Source organism: Phyllostomus hastatus, unplaced genomic scaffold (assembly GCF_019186645.2).
Source record: "Phyllostomus hastatus isolate PE091 unplaced genomic scaffold, TTU_PhHast_1.1 phas_contig_137, whole genome shotgun sequence".
In the NCBI taxonomy this organism is placed as follows: domain Eukaryota; kingdom Metazoa; phylum Chordata; class Mammalia; order Chiroptera; family Phyllostomidae; genus Phyllostomus; species Phyllostomus hastatus.
In genome coordinates, this window is record NW_025333583.1 from 15,274,528 (window position 1) to 15,293,627 (window position 19,100).

Genomic DNA, 19,100 nt, shown 5'->3' on the forward strand with positions numbered 1-19,100 from the left:
AAAAGTCTCTCTCTGAGTTCCTGTTGGAGAGCTTCCCAACAGTCTTGGTTTGCACTGCCCAAGTTAAATTGGTTTTTGCTCAAATAAAGTCAAAATTAAAAAAAAAAGTTTTCGTAGATACAAATAAAAAGTGCAATTGGTATTATCCTATTTGTGTGAAGAAGGAAGCATGTAATATATACATACATGCTTCCATACATATATATGTCTAGTGCACCCTACAAGTGGTCCTGAGAAATTTTAAAAGTTTTACCTCTGGGGAAAGGGACTGAGAATCTTGGGGAAAAGAGTGACACTGTTAGCTTCATACGCTTTTGTATTATTTGAATTTTCACTGTGTGTATTTTGCAATTAAAATAAGTACAAAGAAATGTATTCAAAAAGCAGGAAAGAAAGTGAAGAATCCACATTTTGCATCTACCATTTACTAGCTACGTGACTTTGGGCATGTCACTTAAATTTCAACAAATCTGTTTCAACATTGTAATTTAGATACAAAACATGGCTTGCATAAGACTTAAGAAAGCGAATGAGGGTGGTTCATGGGAAATCTGGGAAATCAAACAAAAAGAAGAATGTTATATTTTGAGAAATATAGTGAAAATGTAAGTTCTGGGGAAAACCATTCTCCATGACTTGGTAACACCCTCGGACAGCCCCGCGCCCCTGTGCAAACCGCATAGTGGGATGAGGAGTGCCCACAAGAGTCGGGCCGGCCTCCCTCTAGTGCACAGCTCTGCCCAGAGTTCTAGCAATTGCTGTCCCTCTGACCTAGGAGCAGAAGCGGAAGTAATACATCTCTCTCCTGTTTACACACCGTGATGTGTGGCAGGACCAGGGTCAAAGGCGGTCTTTCCTTACCTGCTGCCCCAGCCATGTGCTCATCCATGCTGAGCAGGAGCTCCCAGGCAGCTGGCTGGATGTCTCCGTACATCTCCTCCGTCAGAATTGGTGCTGCCTTGATTAGCAGAGACAAGGGAGCAGGTGACAGGCTCATCACCTGGGGGAAGACGGAAAGCATGGCTTCAAATTTTTGAAGATACTGATGGTTCTATTTCCCTTGAAACGTAAGTGCCACTTCCCTTTCGGTTTCCCTTAAATGACCTTAAAATGCTTTCTAAAAGGGAACATGTTTATTAGCATGGTGTATAATAAGCTTTGTATCTTATTAGTTGGTGCGTAATCAGAAAAAAATCATGCTAATGTTATGATGCTTTCACCATAAAAACTGCTTTTGCAAACACCTAAGGAATAAACTGTAGAATAAATACAGCTCTATGAGAAAAAAAGTCTCCAGTAACATAGCTGTGCTAAAAGTCCTGATGGCCTTTCCAAGCATCCCATTTTCCTTCTTATTGGAGTTGATTTCCACTGAAAACTGTAAGTAGCCTCTAATTTTCAAAGGAATCCTATTAAGAAAGTTAGGAAACCAGTGTGAACTTGGATGGCATTTTCTTGTGAAATCCTATTATACCTTGTGGTTATTGCCCCAGATTAGCCCGCAAAATGTATCCAGCAAGTCTAGGTCTTTGACTATCATTTTAAACACTTTCCAGAAAAACCATAAAAGTTTTTCCCTCCGGGGATATGTACTATGACTTAGAGCTCAGGTTGTAATAACAATATATCAAAGTGTCAATCATGAATAAGTAGGTAAATGCACTGTTTTATTTAATCCGTGTAATAATCCTTTGAGATGGGTCTAGTGTTATAATCCCCATCCTCACGGGGATTGTAACTAAAATCAGAGAAATTACATAACTTGAGCAAGGACCAGGGCCAGAGCAGCAGACGTGGGATTCGAGCCCAGACTGTGTCATTTCAAGACCTGTGAGCACCACTGCCACCCACAGGTGGGAGGTTAGCTCCCCTGGTGTGGGGAGAGAGAGGGAAAAGGCTCGGGTACAGCCAAGCTCCCCAAACCCCATCTGAGTGGAAACTGGCTGTCGAGCAAGGAGGGATATTTTCCTTGCACACTTGGTGGCACTCTTGCTCACCAGTTACAGGGACCATCATGCCATGGTGCCAGCTGGCACTGTAACTCCCAAACACTAGCCAACAGACTATCTGGAGGCCCCTCCCTGTTACGGCTCCTTGCTTATTTCCGCTCCGGTGTCCATACCTGCAGTCGGATGTACTTCAGCATCCCAGAGTCCTTTTTCCCTTCCAGGTTGGCGTCTGAAACTCTCTTCTTCAGAGAGGGTGTCCTCAGGCATGACTTATCTGAGCACTGAAAAATACAGGAGATGTGTCCTAGGGGTCTCCCTCCAAAACCAACAGCTCTGTTGCTAAACACTGATTCTCCAAACCACCGTCTTCACGTAATGGGAAAGATGGCTTCAGGCCTTTCTGTGGCTGCACACTCTTTGAAAATTAAAAGCAGTTAATTGTGTAATATAAAGGAAATTTTAGAGATACTTAGTAACACATTCTTCTTTATCACTGAGGAAACTGGGAACCAGAGAGGTGAGATAACTTGACCAAGTTGCAAAGCTGGTTATTAGCAGCAGAAGAAAAGGAACAAGGACCTCCTTGTTCCTTTGAGGGCTAATTTTAGGGCTAATTTTATTTCACCAAGCTGTTAACACACACACACACATCTTTTAAAAGATTAATTGAGTTAAAATCCACTCCACCTAACAGTCCCTTCACAGTGCTGGATGTTAGGACTCAACCATTTCGTCACACAAGAATGAAACTATTTCAGGGAGGAGAGTTAGGAAGGAAAGATGAAAGACTCATTGGGGAAGTGTGAGTTCAAAACCTCTATCACCTGGGCCTGAGTTGCACACATAAATTGGCTGCTGTAAAAAAGCACACTTGTCCATAGGAGGCAGCAGCTTTTTCAAACCGGTCCCTCAGCCAGGGTCCAAGAATGGGCCGACTCATCCGTTGGAAGCATGAAGGAGACCATGTCTTCCCCTGACTCCCTAAATGCCAAGGAATGGTGTGGACAGACCAGCTGGGAGAATGGTCAGTCCTGATGGTGTCGGGCCCCTGTTTATTTGTCCTGAGTCCAGGTTCCCCCTATCCTGTGCTGCAGGCGGGCTGTGCAAAGAGGGATCCATTCCTCCGCGTGGAATAAATGCTCATTTGTTTTTCCAGGGCCGTGTCAGTGACACACTTTCTCCCTTGATGCCAAAGGAAAAAAAAAACTCCGAAACCCTTAAGAACTTTGAACAGTGCTTCACAGTGTTATAGATGCAGATATTTTGAAGGAAAAGGCAAATCTGAAAGTACATGCATGTTCCAAGAAAGTCTTTTAAAACTCTGACAAAAAGACCCAAGACAACACATCTATTATGTGACTGGCATGGAATGAACTTTTTTAAATGAATCTACTTGGAAATGAATCAAAGATTTTGCTGTGTTTCTAAAAGTAAAATCTTGGAAGCACATACTTGGGAACACACATATGGGGAGAGAAAACCTGCAGTTTTTTTTTCTGTGAATGAAAAACAATATACAGCACAAACATCATGCCTAGTTTTTATCATTTGAAAACTGTTCCAAAATTATATGTGACCATCATTTTCCATATAAACATAAGGGTATAGCTGACATCCTTTTTAAGAAGTCAAGTTATTTTAGAAGTGGCATCTCCCTTTTATTCTACTTAAAAAACAATACATGCAAATTGCAGACTATCTAGAAAACACAGAAAAACTGAAGAAAATAAAAATGCCTGAAATCCCCAACCCAGTGATGGCCATCATCTGTTTCCTTTCATCACCTTCCCCCTCATGCATCTTAACACCACTATGAGGACGTTCTGCATGTGGTACACAAGTTGAAACAATTCAATTCACTATGGTCTTATAATCAACATTTCCTAGGTAATTACAACTATTTTAAACTGTGTTTTTTGAATTTTGTAAGTATTTCATCCTTTTGTCCTTTGGCTGGATATTTTGTCTTTTTTAGGGTTACTTATGCAAACAAAATTCTTTGATTAACTCATAGGAAATTTAACCAGAGAGACTCAAGAAAGTACTCAGCTTAGAAGAAAAGGAATGATCATTTATGTTTGCCTCTGGCTGTCTGGGAGATGCAGGGTTCTGTTTCATCCTGCCTACTGGGAACAGAAGGTATAAAAGTCAAGCTTCTCAGATATCAAATATGTAATATCCTGCAATGATTTCCTAGGAAGCGTGGTGTGTTCTGGTGGCCTCATGATATCTGGAGCACTCTTCTTAGTGGAAAGGGGAGGAAGTTGGAAGGGCTTTGACACTGAGGTGATGAGCTAGTCACTGCTCCTGAGTGACCCGCTCATGCTTGACAGGCAGACATGATGGGCCCATGTGTGATGGACACTTGGGTGCACCAGGTGAAGGTCCTAACGTCCCTCTGCTGCTGCGACCCCTAGCCCAGACTTACAAGGCTATTATCAGTTGCTTTTGCTTTGATAACTTGGTGTAAAACTTGGTTAGAAAAGAACTAGTAACTGGAGGGAGTAGGAGGCTGGTTCTCAAGGTATCTACTGGTTATTGGTGATTCTGGTTATTGGTGATTATTGGTGAACTGGAAATTTCACTGAACTGTAAGGTACACATGGGGGTTGGAATTATAGACCAAGCAGGGAAATATAAAGAAACCTGAGACCAGTTACCCAAGGTCAAAGGCCAGAACGTATTACTAGAACATTTATCGTTGAGTTGGTCTACCAGAGGAAGCACAGCCCCAAGAGTTGTCAGGGATTTCAGGGGCATGCTTGCTAAGGGTGGTGTAGAAACTGAACTGCCGTCAGTCTCTTCTCTACACATCATAGACATACACGACATACCTGACTCTCTGTCGTCTCTCCTCATCCTGACCACCCTGGATTAAATTTACAATGCAAAACCAATCCTTTGAGTGGTTAGCGATTTATCACTTGAGATGTTTGGATCAAAAAGAGAGGAACCGGGACCACCAAATTCCCATCGTGGGGGATTAAGGGACACTGAGTCTGATTCATTTTGTGATGGTGGCTGGAGTGAGAAGCAATGATGGAAATTTTCAGCTGAACTACCAGATGAACAAAGCGGAAGGAGCCGGTTAGGGCACAGAGATGGGTGGGCAGGTGGAGATGAGGCAGAAAGAAGCAGAGACGAGAGACCACGTCTGTCCTGAGATGCGCAGCACCTGTGGTTCTCATTCCTTGGGGCTTGGCTGTGTTTCCCGTCTGTCCCTGGTTCTATGAGACTCTGACAGATCCTTTGAAGAAACGTTCTGATCATTTGACTACATTTCAATGGGTTTCTGTTCCTTACAACACAAAATATTAACTAGGGAGGCATAAAAATGATTTTAAGTAAAAAATTGCATTTACCTATTTAGTAATTCAAGTAAGTCATTTATTGAGTTAACCACATGCCGGGAGCTGAGCTGACTTCGGGAGCCGTGCTGAGGGGCGGGCAGAGCACCCAGCACGCTCGCCCTCATGGCGAGTGTGTCTACTAGGGGAGACCAAACACAGCTTTTACCTTTTCCCCTCCTTACCTCTTACCTCTTTAGGCTGAAAGTAACAAAATAATGTTTATCTACTCCTTTTTTTCATCAGCAAGCTCTAAATGAACACTTACCATATTTTGCCGTGTATAATGCACACTTTTTTGGCCAACCTTTTGAGGGAAAAATAAGCACGCACATTATACATGAGTGGTGCTAATTCTGTATCTACATAAAGGCTTTTAATTCTTTTATTTATGCTCATGCGTTAAAAGTGTAACTCTGGAAAGCAATGAATGATATCTGAGTGCTAACTAATACCCTGGAATATGATCATCAGTTTTATTTCTAAATATAAATAAATAAATAACCGAATTAAAAATTAATACAAAAGATTTTTTTCCTGGAAAGTTTGGACCAAAAACATGGGTGTGGCTTTGTACACAGCAAAATAAGATAATCTATTTAGAACGCAGCATTAGGGAAGGTACAGATATGTAATAAAAATCAAAGGATTCTTTGGTGAACTTAATATATGTGCAGTGGTAGCCTGCAGAACCCCCTCGAGTCTGGACGTGCACCAACACACACTAACAGAATGTTCGGTGAGTCCCCGAGCACCGAAATGCTGGCGAGCAGACAGGTGAGCGTGAGACGGGCTAACAAAATGCACCAGCTGCCACATACGCCTTCCACCATAAAACCAATTAACAAGGAAAGAGGAACCAACCACCAATTGCTCATGAGGCTTGATTTTATCCAGAACCTCTACTTTCATTCTGGATTTCCTGCGCACTCTGTTTTCAGGTGGGCCCCGGGAGTGTGGGCATTGCTCATTCCTGTGACAGATTCAAAACGGGCCAATGGAAGTACCACGAGAGGGGGAAAACAGAGCTGGAACAGGAGGCCGGCATTTTGGAAAGAAAACAGTGATCACAGAAGACTCACTACATCTTTCCGTTCTCCACTGGTGTGGCTAACTTAAATGAGTTAAGATTAGAGGATAATCCCTTCTGCTGTACTTTCTCTTTTCCTTCCAGAAATGTAAGCGATGCAGAAGGTTGGTAAACCTTTCCTGCTGCTTCAGCCCAGGGTCCTGGTTGGCCCAGAGGTGGAGGATATGCACAAAACATCCAGAGCTGTGTAACCCACTCGTTAGATATCACACAGTACACAAAATGTATAAGGCTGCCTCAGTTCTCAAGAAGTTTATAATTAAGGCAGAGGAGAAATAGGGATATCAATAGTCCCATTCTGCAAACAAAGTGATTTTAAAATCTCTTAGTGCTTGCCACAAACCTACAGGATAAAGAACAAAGTGACTTCCCATGGCCCGGGCGGCCCTGCTGGGTCTGATGTCTCTCCGTCTGTGCAGCCTCATCATGCGCCACAGCCCTCTGTGTTCCGCCGAAGTTCTTCCTACTCACTTCTTCTCTGTGATTGGAAAATTCTGTATCCAATTAGCATCAGTGCATCCTCTGTCAAAGCTCATCTGTCACTTTATTGGAAAGGCTGTCTTAGTTCCTCTGACAAGTTCAAAGCCTTGTTCACAAGCTTTCTCAGCATACTATGTCTCTCCTTCATTATGCTTTTTGCTGTTGCAGTTTTACATCAGGCTAGAACACTTATTTGCTTAAGGTTCATCTCTCTAACTGAACTAGACTGTGTGCACCGTATTAGGACAAGGACTGTATCCCTGCTGCTCATTATTACACCCAACACATGGTATGAAGTCGGCATGGTCCACCAGTTCTTAAAAAATTTGTTTAACAGACAGATGGATGGGTGGATTAATGACTGACTGACTGAGTGAAGAATCAAGACAGAACAAGTAAATGCCTATGTCATTTAAAGGAAGAGAGAGGGAAGAAAAATAATATTACTCATCCACCTGCAGTGAGTCCTGTGGTTAACACTGGGGAGATCAGAAAGGTTTCAAGGAGGAGGTAGCATTTGAGTTGGACCTTGAGGGTGTTTGGACAAACTTACAGGTGAAGGTATCACTGGAGCAGATATGGCAGAAAGAAATCTCAGAGTGTGTGTGGTGAACAGTGAACATTAATTTTAGACAGGTAGATTTTTGCAACATCCAACACATATCGTTTTCTGCTAAAGCTAAGGGTTTTTATATGAAGGAGAATTTCCCTAAGTGAAAATAGGTTTTCTTTGAATATAGTCTTATTTATGTTTGAGATACAGGTGTGTATGTGTGTATATATATGTATATATACTGTGTACAAACATACATATGAATATATTTTTCTTTTTATGTCATCAATCAGCAGTTCATGCAGTTTACTTGTTACCCACATTGACTATTTCCCACCTCCTTTCCCTTAAGAACTCGTTTAGTTTGAACACCATGAGATGCAATGGAGGCTAGTTAGGAAGTCCTGACTTTGATATTCCACATTTCTAAATTGAAGCCTAGATGAGCATGTTATAGATGTGAAGTGTGGACAATCCATCTTTCTGAGCCTCAACTTTTTTCATGTATGAAATTGGGAGAACAATATTTCTTATATAAGGTTCATAGGAATCCAAACGCACTTTGTTAATGATGTATGCCTGCCTCATAACCTCACACAGATGCTTAAAAAAACTACTGAAAGATCATACCCCAGAAGGTGAATTAGCACCTTAAATAAGATGCATGAGATACTTATATTTTTCCTTAAAATCTCTTGTATTATCCAGAATTTCTTCAAAGAACCTATGCTGCTTTCATAATAAAAAGGTTGTAATAAAAAAAAATCCTCTTGCAAGCGTTAAAACATTAAAAACTGCTATACAACTCAACTGTGAAGTTTTCATTCTGGGTCATATTCTCTAGTTGTTTGATTTGTATGTTATTGTCATCCCCCCAACCCACCAAACCTGACTTGCAAAAGATCCTCAGCTCCTACTTATTTATTTTTTCTGTCTCCCAGAATATCTGGCAGAATACTGTGCCAACAGCAGGTGCACAGTGAATGCTCATTGAAATGAATAGGTATTCTATAAAAATCTGTTTGCAAAACAACTTGGGAGAAGCAGCTGCAGGGGCAGCCAGTAGCACTCGGTCGGCCGTCTTGGCCAGCAGGCCTGTTCAGGGGCAGGTGGGTAACCCAGGGCTCACTTGGCAGGAACGGGACAGCCATTGCTGGCTACTGATTTCATCTTCTGCCAGGTCAGCTGTTGGAAAATTGTCACTGAATGCTTTGAAGAAGCAACAGTTTCTTGAAGGAGTTTCTAGGTCTGATTTGACCTAGATTACTTTGTTATTTATTTATCTGTGAATAGTTGGGCCATTTATTACTTGTTTCTTAAGGCATAATTGTATCAGTTTCCTATTGTTGCTGTAACAAATGACCACAACCTTCATGTCTTAAAACAACGTAAGATGACTATTTACAGTTCTGAAGGTCGGAAGTCTACAGTGGATTGACAGGGTTGTGTTCCTTCTGGAGGCTTTTGGGAATCATCGATTTCTTTATCTTTTGCAACTTCTAGAGGCTGCCAGCATTTCTTGGCTCATGGCCATGCCTACTCTGATCTCTGGGTCTGTTGTTAACATCTCATTCTCTGCCTCTCCTGCCTTCTTTTATCACTTACAAGAACTTTTACGATTTACATTGGGCCCACCTGGATAATTAAGGATACTCTTCCCATTATGAAATTCTTATTCACATAGTCAAAATTCCTTCTGTCACATGAAGTAATATAGTCACAGGTTCCAGAAATTAAAATGCAGACATCCTGGGGGGATTAGTCTGCCTAGTGCAATAACCTACTCATCGCCACACCCCATGAGTTCAGATTTATTCATGGAAATAAGACAAAACCTGGGAAAAGATGCCATGTTTGTTCACGGACATGAAGACAAAGCATCTGTTTTTCTTGCACTCATTTTCTCCCTTTGCTCAGAATCACAGAAAACTGTAGCCTGTGATACAACTGCAGTGGCCTCAAGTGTTTATTTCCAGATTAGAGGTTATTAGGACATCATTCTCCCTAAAACTGGCACATTGTCGATTGATCATTCACTCACCTCCTTCTGTTTCTTGCCCCGGAGAGCCACGTTGCTGACATTGTTGCTCTCCCGGAGGGAGTCCACCGTGTCTCCATAAAGCAGCTTGATGGCCCGGACCAGCCGGGCACAGGAGCGGCTGTGGTGCAGGTAGCAGTGTGGGTGGCAGTAGTCAATGTGGGTGCAGATGAAGCTTTGCTGATTGCACAGCAAGATCATGACCTGGAACACAGACATCACTGAGACTCCACTGAGCAACCAGAGTGCAGACTGACTATGAACCTACATGTACAGTGGAAGATGGAAAGTCCAAGGTCAACCTTCCTTGTTGGGTCCGGAAACCACAATGATTCTATAATTCCCCCAAGAGAATAGAGGTGCAAGCCTTTGTGTACTTAGCTTCTTTTGCTCCTTCCATCACACTTGATAGAAAGATCTCTTTGAAACAATAGAGAAAAGGGAATTTCAGGGGGGAATGGGTAGGGTTTACAGGAACAAATTTAAAGGACACATGGACAAAAACTAGGGGTGGGGGTAATGGGAGGGAAGTAAGGAGAGTTGGGTGGGCTGGAATGGGAGTAGAAGGGAGAAAACTGTACTTGAACAATGATTAAAATAAAATTTAAAAAGAAAGAAAGAAAGAAAGAAAGAAAGAAAGAAAGAAAGAAAGAAAGAAAGAAAAAGAAACAATAAATGTGTACATGATCTTCAAAAACTTAAAATGGTTATTATGGAGTATACGATTTCCATGTATTTTCAAATGAAGATTCTGAACTTAAAATATATTATTTTTCAGCTCTTAAGTGATGGAAGAAGCCAGATAGAAGAGCACACACTGATGAGCAGTCCTGTCCCACAGGACTGGCTGACTTCTGACAGGCGGGATGGGCTTTGAGTCCAGCCCACCTGCATGGAACTGGAAAACAGTTCCGTGTCTTCCACCCTGACCTAGAACCTTCAACTGGGCCTTGAACTCCACTGTATTTTATTTCCCCACTCCAAGAGATTATCCCCCACAGGGTGGGAGACATTTGCTTCAACCAATGAACTGACACTGACACACCAGTGTCACCCGAAGCCCACAGTTCACTTTAGGGTTCACTCTCGGAGTCACATGCTCTACGGGTTTGGCAGATGGATGACCTGCATTCACCACCGCACTTCTACAACCGTTCAACCCCCATGTCTGGGCGTCAGTGTGGTGCCAGGCACACAGAGGAGCAAGACCGAGGGAAGACAACAGATTCATGTATGGGAGTTATCAGCCATGGACTTTAAAAGGCCTATAATCAGTTATGATCAAGATGTGAATTTAAAGCATTTTCACTGAGTGATAATGAACAGATGATGCATCAAACCTTGTGGGTTACAGCTAGAGCAATTTCTAGGGAACCTTTATGGCTTTAAATGAACATGTCAGCAAAGTGGATGAAAAGCAATACAAAGTACCTGTGTCAAGAAGTTAAGGGAGAAAAACAAACTGAACTCAAAGAAAGGAGAAGGAAGTAATAAATAGCAGAAATTAATGAAAGAAAAATCAAACATTCCAAAATAGCAAAACCTAAAGCTGGTTCTTTGCCTAATAAAATCAACAAACTTTTAGTAGGACTTATCAAAAAAAGAGAGAGAAAAAGATATAACCTACCAGTCTTGGAAAAGATAGAGGCACATTCTTGTAGATCCTACAGAATTTAAAATGATCTTAAAAGAATATTATAAATACCCTTTTGCTGATAAATGCAAATATTTGGATTAAAGTAACAAATTCCTAGGGGCCAAAATCAATTTAGTAAACTGTTCTCGGAGGCAATAGAAGATCTGAATGGTCTTAATCATATTACCCAAATGGAATCTATAATTAAAAGTCCCCCTACAAAGGAATTTTTAGGTTTAGAAGATTTCATCAGTGATTTCTTCTAAACATTTAAAGAGTATTTAATTGCTAAGTGTCTAAACACACTTCCAGAGTGTTTGTGCACAGAACACCACACAGAAAACTTAAAAAAAAAAACCCATAGTAAAGGAAATTTAAGAACCTAGATAAGTGGAGGGGCATAAATCAGTGGACAGACTGTTTTATACATGGGAAGACTCACTGTGCTAATGCTGTCAATTTCTCAATTTCAAATGATCATTATATTCCATATAAGCCTGCTTTGGAAGCTTTTTTATGGGAGTTGACTCGGTGATTCTAAATGGAAATAGAGCTAGCCAAGAATAGGTTAGACCACACAGAAAGAAAAACAAGGATGGGGGACTTACACTCATACAGACAAAAGAAACAGAGGATCTAGCACACGATGTAATAATGTATGCATTTCAAACACAGACAGAAGTACTCTGTGCTGTTAGCAGTTACAAGGATGGGCACAGGAGGAGGAAGGCAGTGCCTGGGAGGTGGCCTGTGTGGGGCTCCTAAGATGTTGCTAAGGTTCTTCTCTACCTGGTGGTGGTTACACAGATGTGCTCACGTGGTGAAAATTTATTGAGCCATACACGTAGATTTTGTATGCTTTTTGATATGTAGGCTAGACTTCATTAAAAAGTTTGCTTGAAAAACAGGTGCCTCAGAAATTCTCCAAATCAAGCAGTTCTGGGGACTATCTCAGCAGAGAAGGCCAAGCGCTGTGATCTTTGAGGAGCATCACGAACAAACCAGCCCTCATCTGACCCTTCCAGGAAGTCACATTAGAATCCGAAGAGATGGTGGCAGTCCATATCTAAGATCCACAACAGTGCCCTGCCAGTCATGAGTCTGATGCTTTGCTCCTTCTCTTTTCACGCCAAGCTCAAACCTAATCCCTGAACGCCAGTTCTATGAACGCTAATCTGTGCTCAGTCTCCTCGAGAGCGATCCCTCCTGCCCGTGTCTCTGAAGAGCCCTCTGAAGGGTGCTCCTCCTCATCTTAGCATCTCCACGTCTGAGTTTACAATCTGATCTAATCCAGACTCGAGAATAACACTGTGGCCTTGCTCTCAGCATCTGTGATCACCTGTATAAAACCGATCACCATGCCTTGCCTGTGTCACTCATATGGCCTAGGGACTCATGGTTTTCCCTGACTTACAGTGACCCAAAAGCCAGCCATAATAAAGGACCCTTGGTCTTAGTGAAACATAAAAGGAATATCATCCAGCAGAACACTAATCCTAGTGTGGTTCAGCTGAAATACAAGCCTCTGGCTTTTCTCGTAGACTAAATTAGATGGACGATTTAAGTATAATCTCTCATCCTCCCATCATGGATCTCTCCCAATGCCAAAAGGAAATTGGTCTCAGGTGTCCCTCTGAGATGCCTACTCACATGGAGCCAGGACATGTTCCTGTGGTAATTCTCCTCCGTGCCGGCAGTGCTCATTCCTTCTGGCTCGATGCTGGGCTCACTCGCGCTCCAAGGACTCCCTTCTTCAAAAGAAAAATACCAAGAGAGGTTGTGTTGTTTAGTCTCCTTGCAGAGCACGTTGATATGGTCCAGTTCTCCATGCTTTTGAATCCGAGGGCAGACTACCATGGCCCAGTGGGTTTCAGGGCATAGCATTGATTTTAGTGGAGGAATATTAGTAGGAGCTGTTCCCGTCACCAGCAGCTGAACTGGCCATTATGAAGACATTTATGGCCTCTGTTATGGTGGCTTCCATTTTGAGACATGGGAGCAGAGAAAAAAACAGAGTCAAGTCTTAGAATGGCTGAGATGAGCAAGGTATTGGTTGTGTGCCCAAATCCAGTCCAGGCTGCCCAGGCCCTGCAGGTGCAGTTAGGTGGAGACACCCACCACCTGCAATGGCCACCGGAGAGCTACCGCCTCCACTACTGCTGTGTCCATGGCTAGTGCTACTGTTCCCAACACCACCTGGCTTTGCTATCAGAGTTATGTCAACGATGGGCATGTGCCTAGGAAAAAGGAAGGGGATTTGGAAGCAAATGTATCTAACCATGGACAAAAAGGGTCTTCTTCTGTGGGAAAGTATGAAGGAGACATCTCTCAGGAATTCACTACTCAGTATACTAGGTAACAAATCCCGGTTCTCAAATCTAAAAGCTTTTCTGGGTCTTTTCTATGGCAAAACTGTACTTGCAGCCTGGCTATTTTGACTCACATGGTCAGGCTAAATTGACCAATTCAAATAATTAATTGAAAAAATTTCCCTCAAACTAACTGATGATATTACTACAGCTTCAGACCTATCGCAAAAGAAGTTACAGGCTTTCTTCGTCTCCTTAAAAAAAATAAGCTGAATCTAATAAAAAAAATCTGAATCTTAAGTGTAACACATAAATTAGCTATATTCAAAGGTGACGGTGGGAAGGTGTAGAAACGTTTTCTACCTTAAACTCACTTTGATGAGATATACTCAGCTTCTGTTTCAACAGCCTTCATTGGTGGTTAGGCACACTTCCTGGCTGACTTCAGGAACAACTTCCCTAGGAAGGGTAACTTTCTCTTTCACTGCTCATACAAGGACTAAATGACAAAGAAAGTGCACTTCAACTCTTACCTAATAGTTAAATTCTAGGCAGCTGCTGGGTCTTGTCTGCACGCCTGCTTGGTCTTCTTCCTTTCTATGAAGGTGGTAACCAGAGCCCATAGGACTAACGCATTTTGGGATTCTCCTTGAGAATCTCTTTGGATCCTGCAGTGACAATCTACATACAACCCAGGGCTCTGACTGTACACAGAGCTCATCCTCAGGAGGTTAACACACTTCACAGCCATCTCCTAACTTATCTTTAGAAAATCCCTGCCCAGTAGGTGTGGAGTAAATAGAATGACTCCCATTGTTTAGTTGGAGAAAACAAATTCCTGAGACATTGGCTTGCTGGTCACTGATTGTCAGGCCCAGGCAATCACTCCTCTTTGATACGTTCATTGCTTTTAATGTGAAATGGAGACTTTAAACCTCTGCTAGCTGCAGAGGACCTGTAGCTAGCTCTCCCCTGTACCTACGTTTTGCTTTAAAGGTCCTGATCAGAAGAATGGGTGACGCACAAACATCTGGGTTTCAAAACACTGCCCTGGTCACTAAAGTGCTTTCTCTCCCAAATACGTACTCCATTTTCTCACTGCTCGAACTGTGGCCCTTGAAACAGCAGAATCGCCTTCACCGGGAAGCTTGTGGGAGCCTGGACTCTCAGGCTCCCACCCAGACTGAATCAGAACCTGCATTTTATCAAGACTCCCAGGTGACCCATGCACACAGGAAGGTTTGAGAGGCCCTGCTCTAGAGGGGAGTGTGGTTTCAGACTGAACAGATGGTCTAACCTATGACTCCGGCTTCCACCTTTTGATGGGCAAAAAAATGGATGTCAGCTGTTTCAGGTTTGGGCCCTGCCTTCCTACCCCCCACGTCCCTGCACACCCCACTCCTCTATGTTACCTAGGTCAGTGACAGTGTCCCTGCTCTGGGACAGCTGCAGCTCCTCAGCCTCAGACTCTGAATCCTGCCGTGATAACTTGCTGCTCTTTAAGCTGCCGACTCGGCGAATGCTGGACAAGGAACCCCCCTTCTTCACCTGGAAACTGCGGGTTCCTTTAATCTGGAGCAGGCGGGAACCTCCTATCCTGATCTTCCTGCTGGGAACTGTATTGAAAAAATAAAATAGGGCTTTTTCCCCCTTAGTTTTCCCCAGCCAGTGTTAGATCCGAGCTCTCCGCAACTTGTGTCTGAACAGCCTCCTCTCCGTTATCTGGGATGGGCAGCGTGTCTGGACAAGGAGCTTCTCCCAAGCCCGCCGTCAGGTGGCTTTGCTGGGCAGGCAGGAGGCCGGATGCCCCGCAGAAGGGCTGGTGCAGCTCCTTTCTCGGACACATGGCTCATCAGTGCTGGGAACAACCTGCTTCCTTTCTGGCCCAGGGTTCACAAGCATGAGTGTGCCCTTGCAGCAACATTTTGTAGGACGGTTAGTGCATTTCAGCAAAACCACAAACCACGTGTTTTTGTTTTTCTTTTGAAATGGGACTTACAGAGTTCCGTGAATTATGGAAACCCCCTGATTTTGGAATACCTCATTAAGAAATAAAAACAAGGGGCACGTGTCTCTCCAACAGACAGCAGCGGGTTCCGCTCAGCAGCTCAGCAAAGGCACTAAAGGGTCTGTTTTCACTGGGGTGCTCTGAGTGAACGTGAGTGGGAAATGGTTCCATTTTCAATGCACCTAGTGATTCTCAGTCAAAAGGCTGGGTGAGATATCAGTCCAAATGTCGCGACACCCTGCGCCCACCTTACAGTTGTCTAATATACCAAGAGGAACATGCATTATTCATCTTTAGTGTTCTGGAAGAAACAATCATTGGTGAGGAAGATAAAAGAGGAAGAAATGTTTAAGCTTGAAATCTACTCTTTAAATCAAAAGCATTCTTATTTCCCATAGTCATATATACACACCGCTTTCTTTTCCTTTTTAAGATTTGGTGTCGGCACACACTGATTTTGTAGGAGTGGGACAAGGAGAGTTCTCAGAGCTTAAAGGCATTATCAGGAAGGGGTCATTTTTGGTAAGCTGTCCTTCTTAAGATATGAACAAGATTTCAAACTAATTATTTGGGGCATAGCTATTAATATATATTTTTCTATGTTCTGAATCAAAGCCCTAGAATGTATTCGGTGCAATTTGACCATCTCTAGATGGACACCTCAGACTGTTGGTAATTACCCTGAGAGGCCACGCGTCTCAGGTTGTGCCCATTCAGACCAGGCAGCAGAAACCAGGTCACCCCTCCCCCGCCTTTGCATTACCTGTGTTTCCCCTCAGAACCCTTACTCCTTTAGTTCTTTTGTTAAAAATTTAATCTTCATTGTAGTTTTTCCATTACCAATTAGTCCCTTTATACCCCCTTCCCCCAGCAGCTATTAATAACTTTTGAAGTCCCTATCAGGAAGATTGCATTTCAGTTTTGAGTTTCTCACTCACAGGAGAGAGAACATGTGACTGTGTCAGAATTCATGCGGCTTAGGTATTAATCAAATGCATACTTTTAATGCCATATAAAGGAGCCCAGAATAATTTCTGTTGAATAATGTGAAATGTTTAATCTCTGATCTACTCTTGCGATTGAGAAAGATGAAAATTATTACAACTCAGCTGGCAAAGACCTCGTGGAGCTCACTGAACACATCTGGACAGAAGTTCACATCTGGATAAAAATTCTTGTAGTATAGTTGGATAAATTCTATAAAGACTGTAGACCATACTACTCTATTTTAATCACAGCACAAAACTCATCCACTATATTTTCCAATATTATCCTTCGGGTTGATGGAGACTTTATGACCTACCAGAAATACATTTGAAATAAACTATAATGATCATTTTTAGTGATTATTAATACAATTTCATGTCAAAGTAGACTCGGAAGTAGAAAAAAAGATTAGAGAGTCTCTTTCTTTTCTTTCTTTTCTTCCTTCCTTCCTTTCTTTTTTAGTTTGTAAAGAGGCATACTCCAGCATTCTTTGCCCAACTGTATGATACCTTTCAGCATAGAAATGCAGCCACATAACCCCACACTAATGTGATTGGAAAGACATTTAATTTGGAAAACTTGTTCTACCACCAACGACAGTTGGAGACCGCAACAAAAAGTCAGTGGTCAGAATTATGGCACTGGTTATTTACAAAGGTCACAGCAGTTAGAATTCAGATTTGGTTTTGTACAGGAAAAACATCAGTTGAGATTGGACAGCATTGAATTGCAGGCTTTATCTCTGTGACAATGAGAACTGGCATGAAGGTGAATCACATTCATCTAAATTAAATAAAATATCTCTTCTTCCCTTTTCTCTCACCCCACATTATATCCATAAGCAAGTCCCACTGGCTCCACACGTCAAAATTTCAGAAGATCTGAAATCCCCATCATCTACTCCCTGGGCTAATGTAACTACCTCACTGCTTCCCTGTAGTGGAGCCCCCCACAGCTCAACTCATCTCTTAAATACGTAAATTGTAAATGCACACATTATATCATTTTTCTGGTCAAAATCCGCCAAGAACTCTCAGGCACACTTAAAATAGAACTAAATTTCTAAGCATATCAGCAGGCCCTATTTACTTGCCTTCTGCTTACCTTTCTGACTCCATCTCAAAAGTTGGCCTTTTGCCCTCTTCAGAAGCTCCAAGTTCACTCCTGCATGACAGCCTTGTTCTCAGTCTGTCTCTGTTTGGAAAACTCCTCCCTCAGCCCTTTGCACGACTGGCTCCTTCACATCCTACGGGTCTCTGCTCAATGTCACTTATGGGGGCCTTCTCTGAACTACAGTCTCCCCCAACTCCCCATCACTACCAGTTCTCTCACCCTGATTTTTTCTTCATGCTACTTATTTCTATTTAAAAGTCTAGTATTGAACATCACTCGCTATTATGTTATTAACTATTAGCTAATGAAAACTCAAATATATGTGGGAAAATTTTCCTCTTCTTCTTGGCTATTTTCTGAGAACCTCTAATAAGCGCCTCGCATACAGTAGGTGCTCAAAAGATGATTGTTGAATGACCAGAAATACCTTGTATCTTGGAATGCCAGTCTTAGCTTGTATTTGGAATATGGGTGAAATAGTTTACTCGGAGAGTTTAAGCAGACGTTTTTAGTTTAAAAATTATTTCATGTTAGTTTTCCTTGGTAGAATCTATATTGTCCCCAGGTTGTTTATTTCAGAACTGGCATTTTTTGCTTGTATAAAAACAGATGGTATGAAATTTTAAATAAAAGTTTTGTAAATTAAGTTAGCAAGGTTCCCATGGTCCGCGTTTTCACAATGAATTTAGCAGCTGGTTCCTGCTTATCAAAAGGATTAAAGAATATTTATGAATCTTTGGGAGGATATTTGCTAACTGGTAAAGGATATTTACCAGTTTCCATTTTATTTATAGGTTCAGTTTTCTGCTCTTCTCTTATTAAACAACTTTCATATATTAACATAGCTATTCTATGAGGAGAAAAATTACTAAAGAGTTGTGTCTTTGAACATTAAGAATAATTTACACAAATGATAATCATGAAATTATTCTTAAAATTAATCTATTTTATTTTTTAAAATGGTGAACAATTTACTCTGCTCAAGTTTAACCAGGTCAGCATTAGAAATTTTTATTTCAGCCACTTTAAATAATGATTAGCATAATAACTTTGAATGGGCAAAAAAAAGAAAATCCCCTTGCACTATGTTTAAAAGATGGAAGTTTCTCATTATATGTGGTTATCCTTGTCTGAATAAGGAATACTTGAAAGTAGATGGACTTGGTACTTCTTCAAATGCATAAATTGCTAAGACTTGGATAAAAAAATACTTGGTTCACCATAAGTTCATTATTATATAATAATTATTTGCATTTTTAATATGTTGTGACAACAATCTTGAAATATTAAAAAATAATTCCAGAGTATATCCATTCCTTGAAAGGTTTTAAAGGTTTTGTCTTCTCTATCTGGGGTAGGGTGATTTCTTTCAAGAACTGTCCCATCCTTCGGTCACCAAACATTCATGGAGTCACTGTTTACAGGACACTAGAAAACACTACATGCGTGACATAATCTTTGACTGGTGTTACAAATGTGACGATGTTCTTTTAATTGAAATTCTTGGGAAAACACTGATGTGCAATGGAATTTAAGAAATAGCAAAATCAGATGAAGGTAACAGTTTAAAGGAGTCTTTAAAGAGAAAAA

At 41.7% G+C, this 19,100-nt stretch overlaps 1 protein-coding gene across 7 annotated transcripts in view; it reads right to left on the minus strand.

Moving 5' to 3' along the window:
• The window catches only part of UNC80 (unc-80 homolog, NALCN channel complex subunit), a 182,892-nt gene that overhangs the window by 74,909 nt on the left and 88,883 nt on the right, over positions 1 to 19,100 (minus strand). For 6 of the 7 annotated variants that reach the window (XM_045854721.1, XM_045854712.1, XM_045854711.1 and 3 more), the window contains exons 27-30: positions 12,744 to 12,844; positions 9,461 to 9,661; positions 2,123 to 2,230; positions 862 to 1,000 (exon numbers count right to left, since the gene is read on the minus strand). In XM_045854721.1, the coding sequence (XP_045710677.1) occupies positions 862 to 1,000; positions 2,123 to 2,230; positions 9,461 to 9,661; positions 12,744 to 12,844 (549 nt within the window). Of the gene's footprint in view, positions 1 to 861; positions 1,001 to 2,122; positions 2,231 to 9,460; positions 9,662 to 12,743; positions 12,845 to 14,814; positions 15,019 to 19,100 lie in introns of all 7 variants that reach the window. The other variant, XM_045854715.1, reaches the window with a different exon arrangement.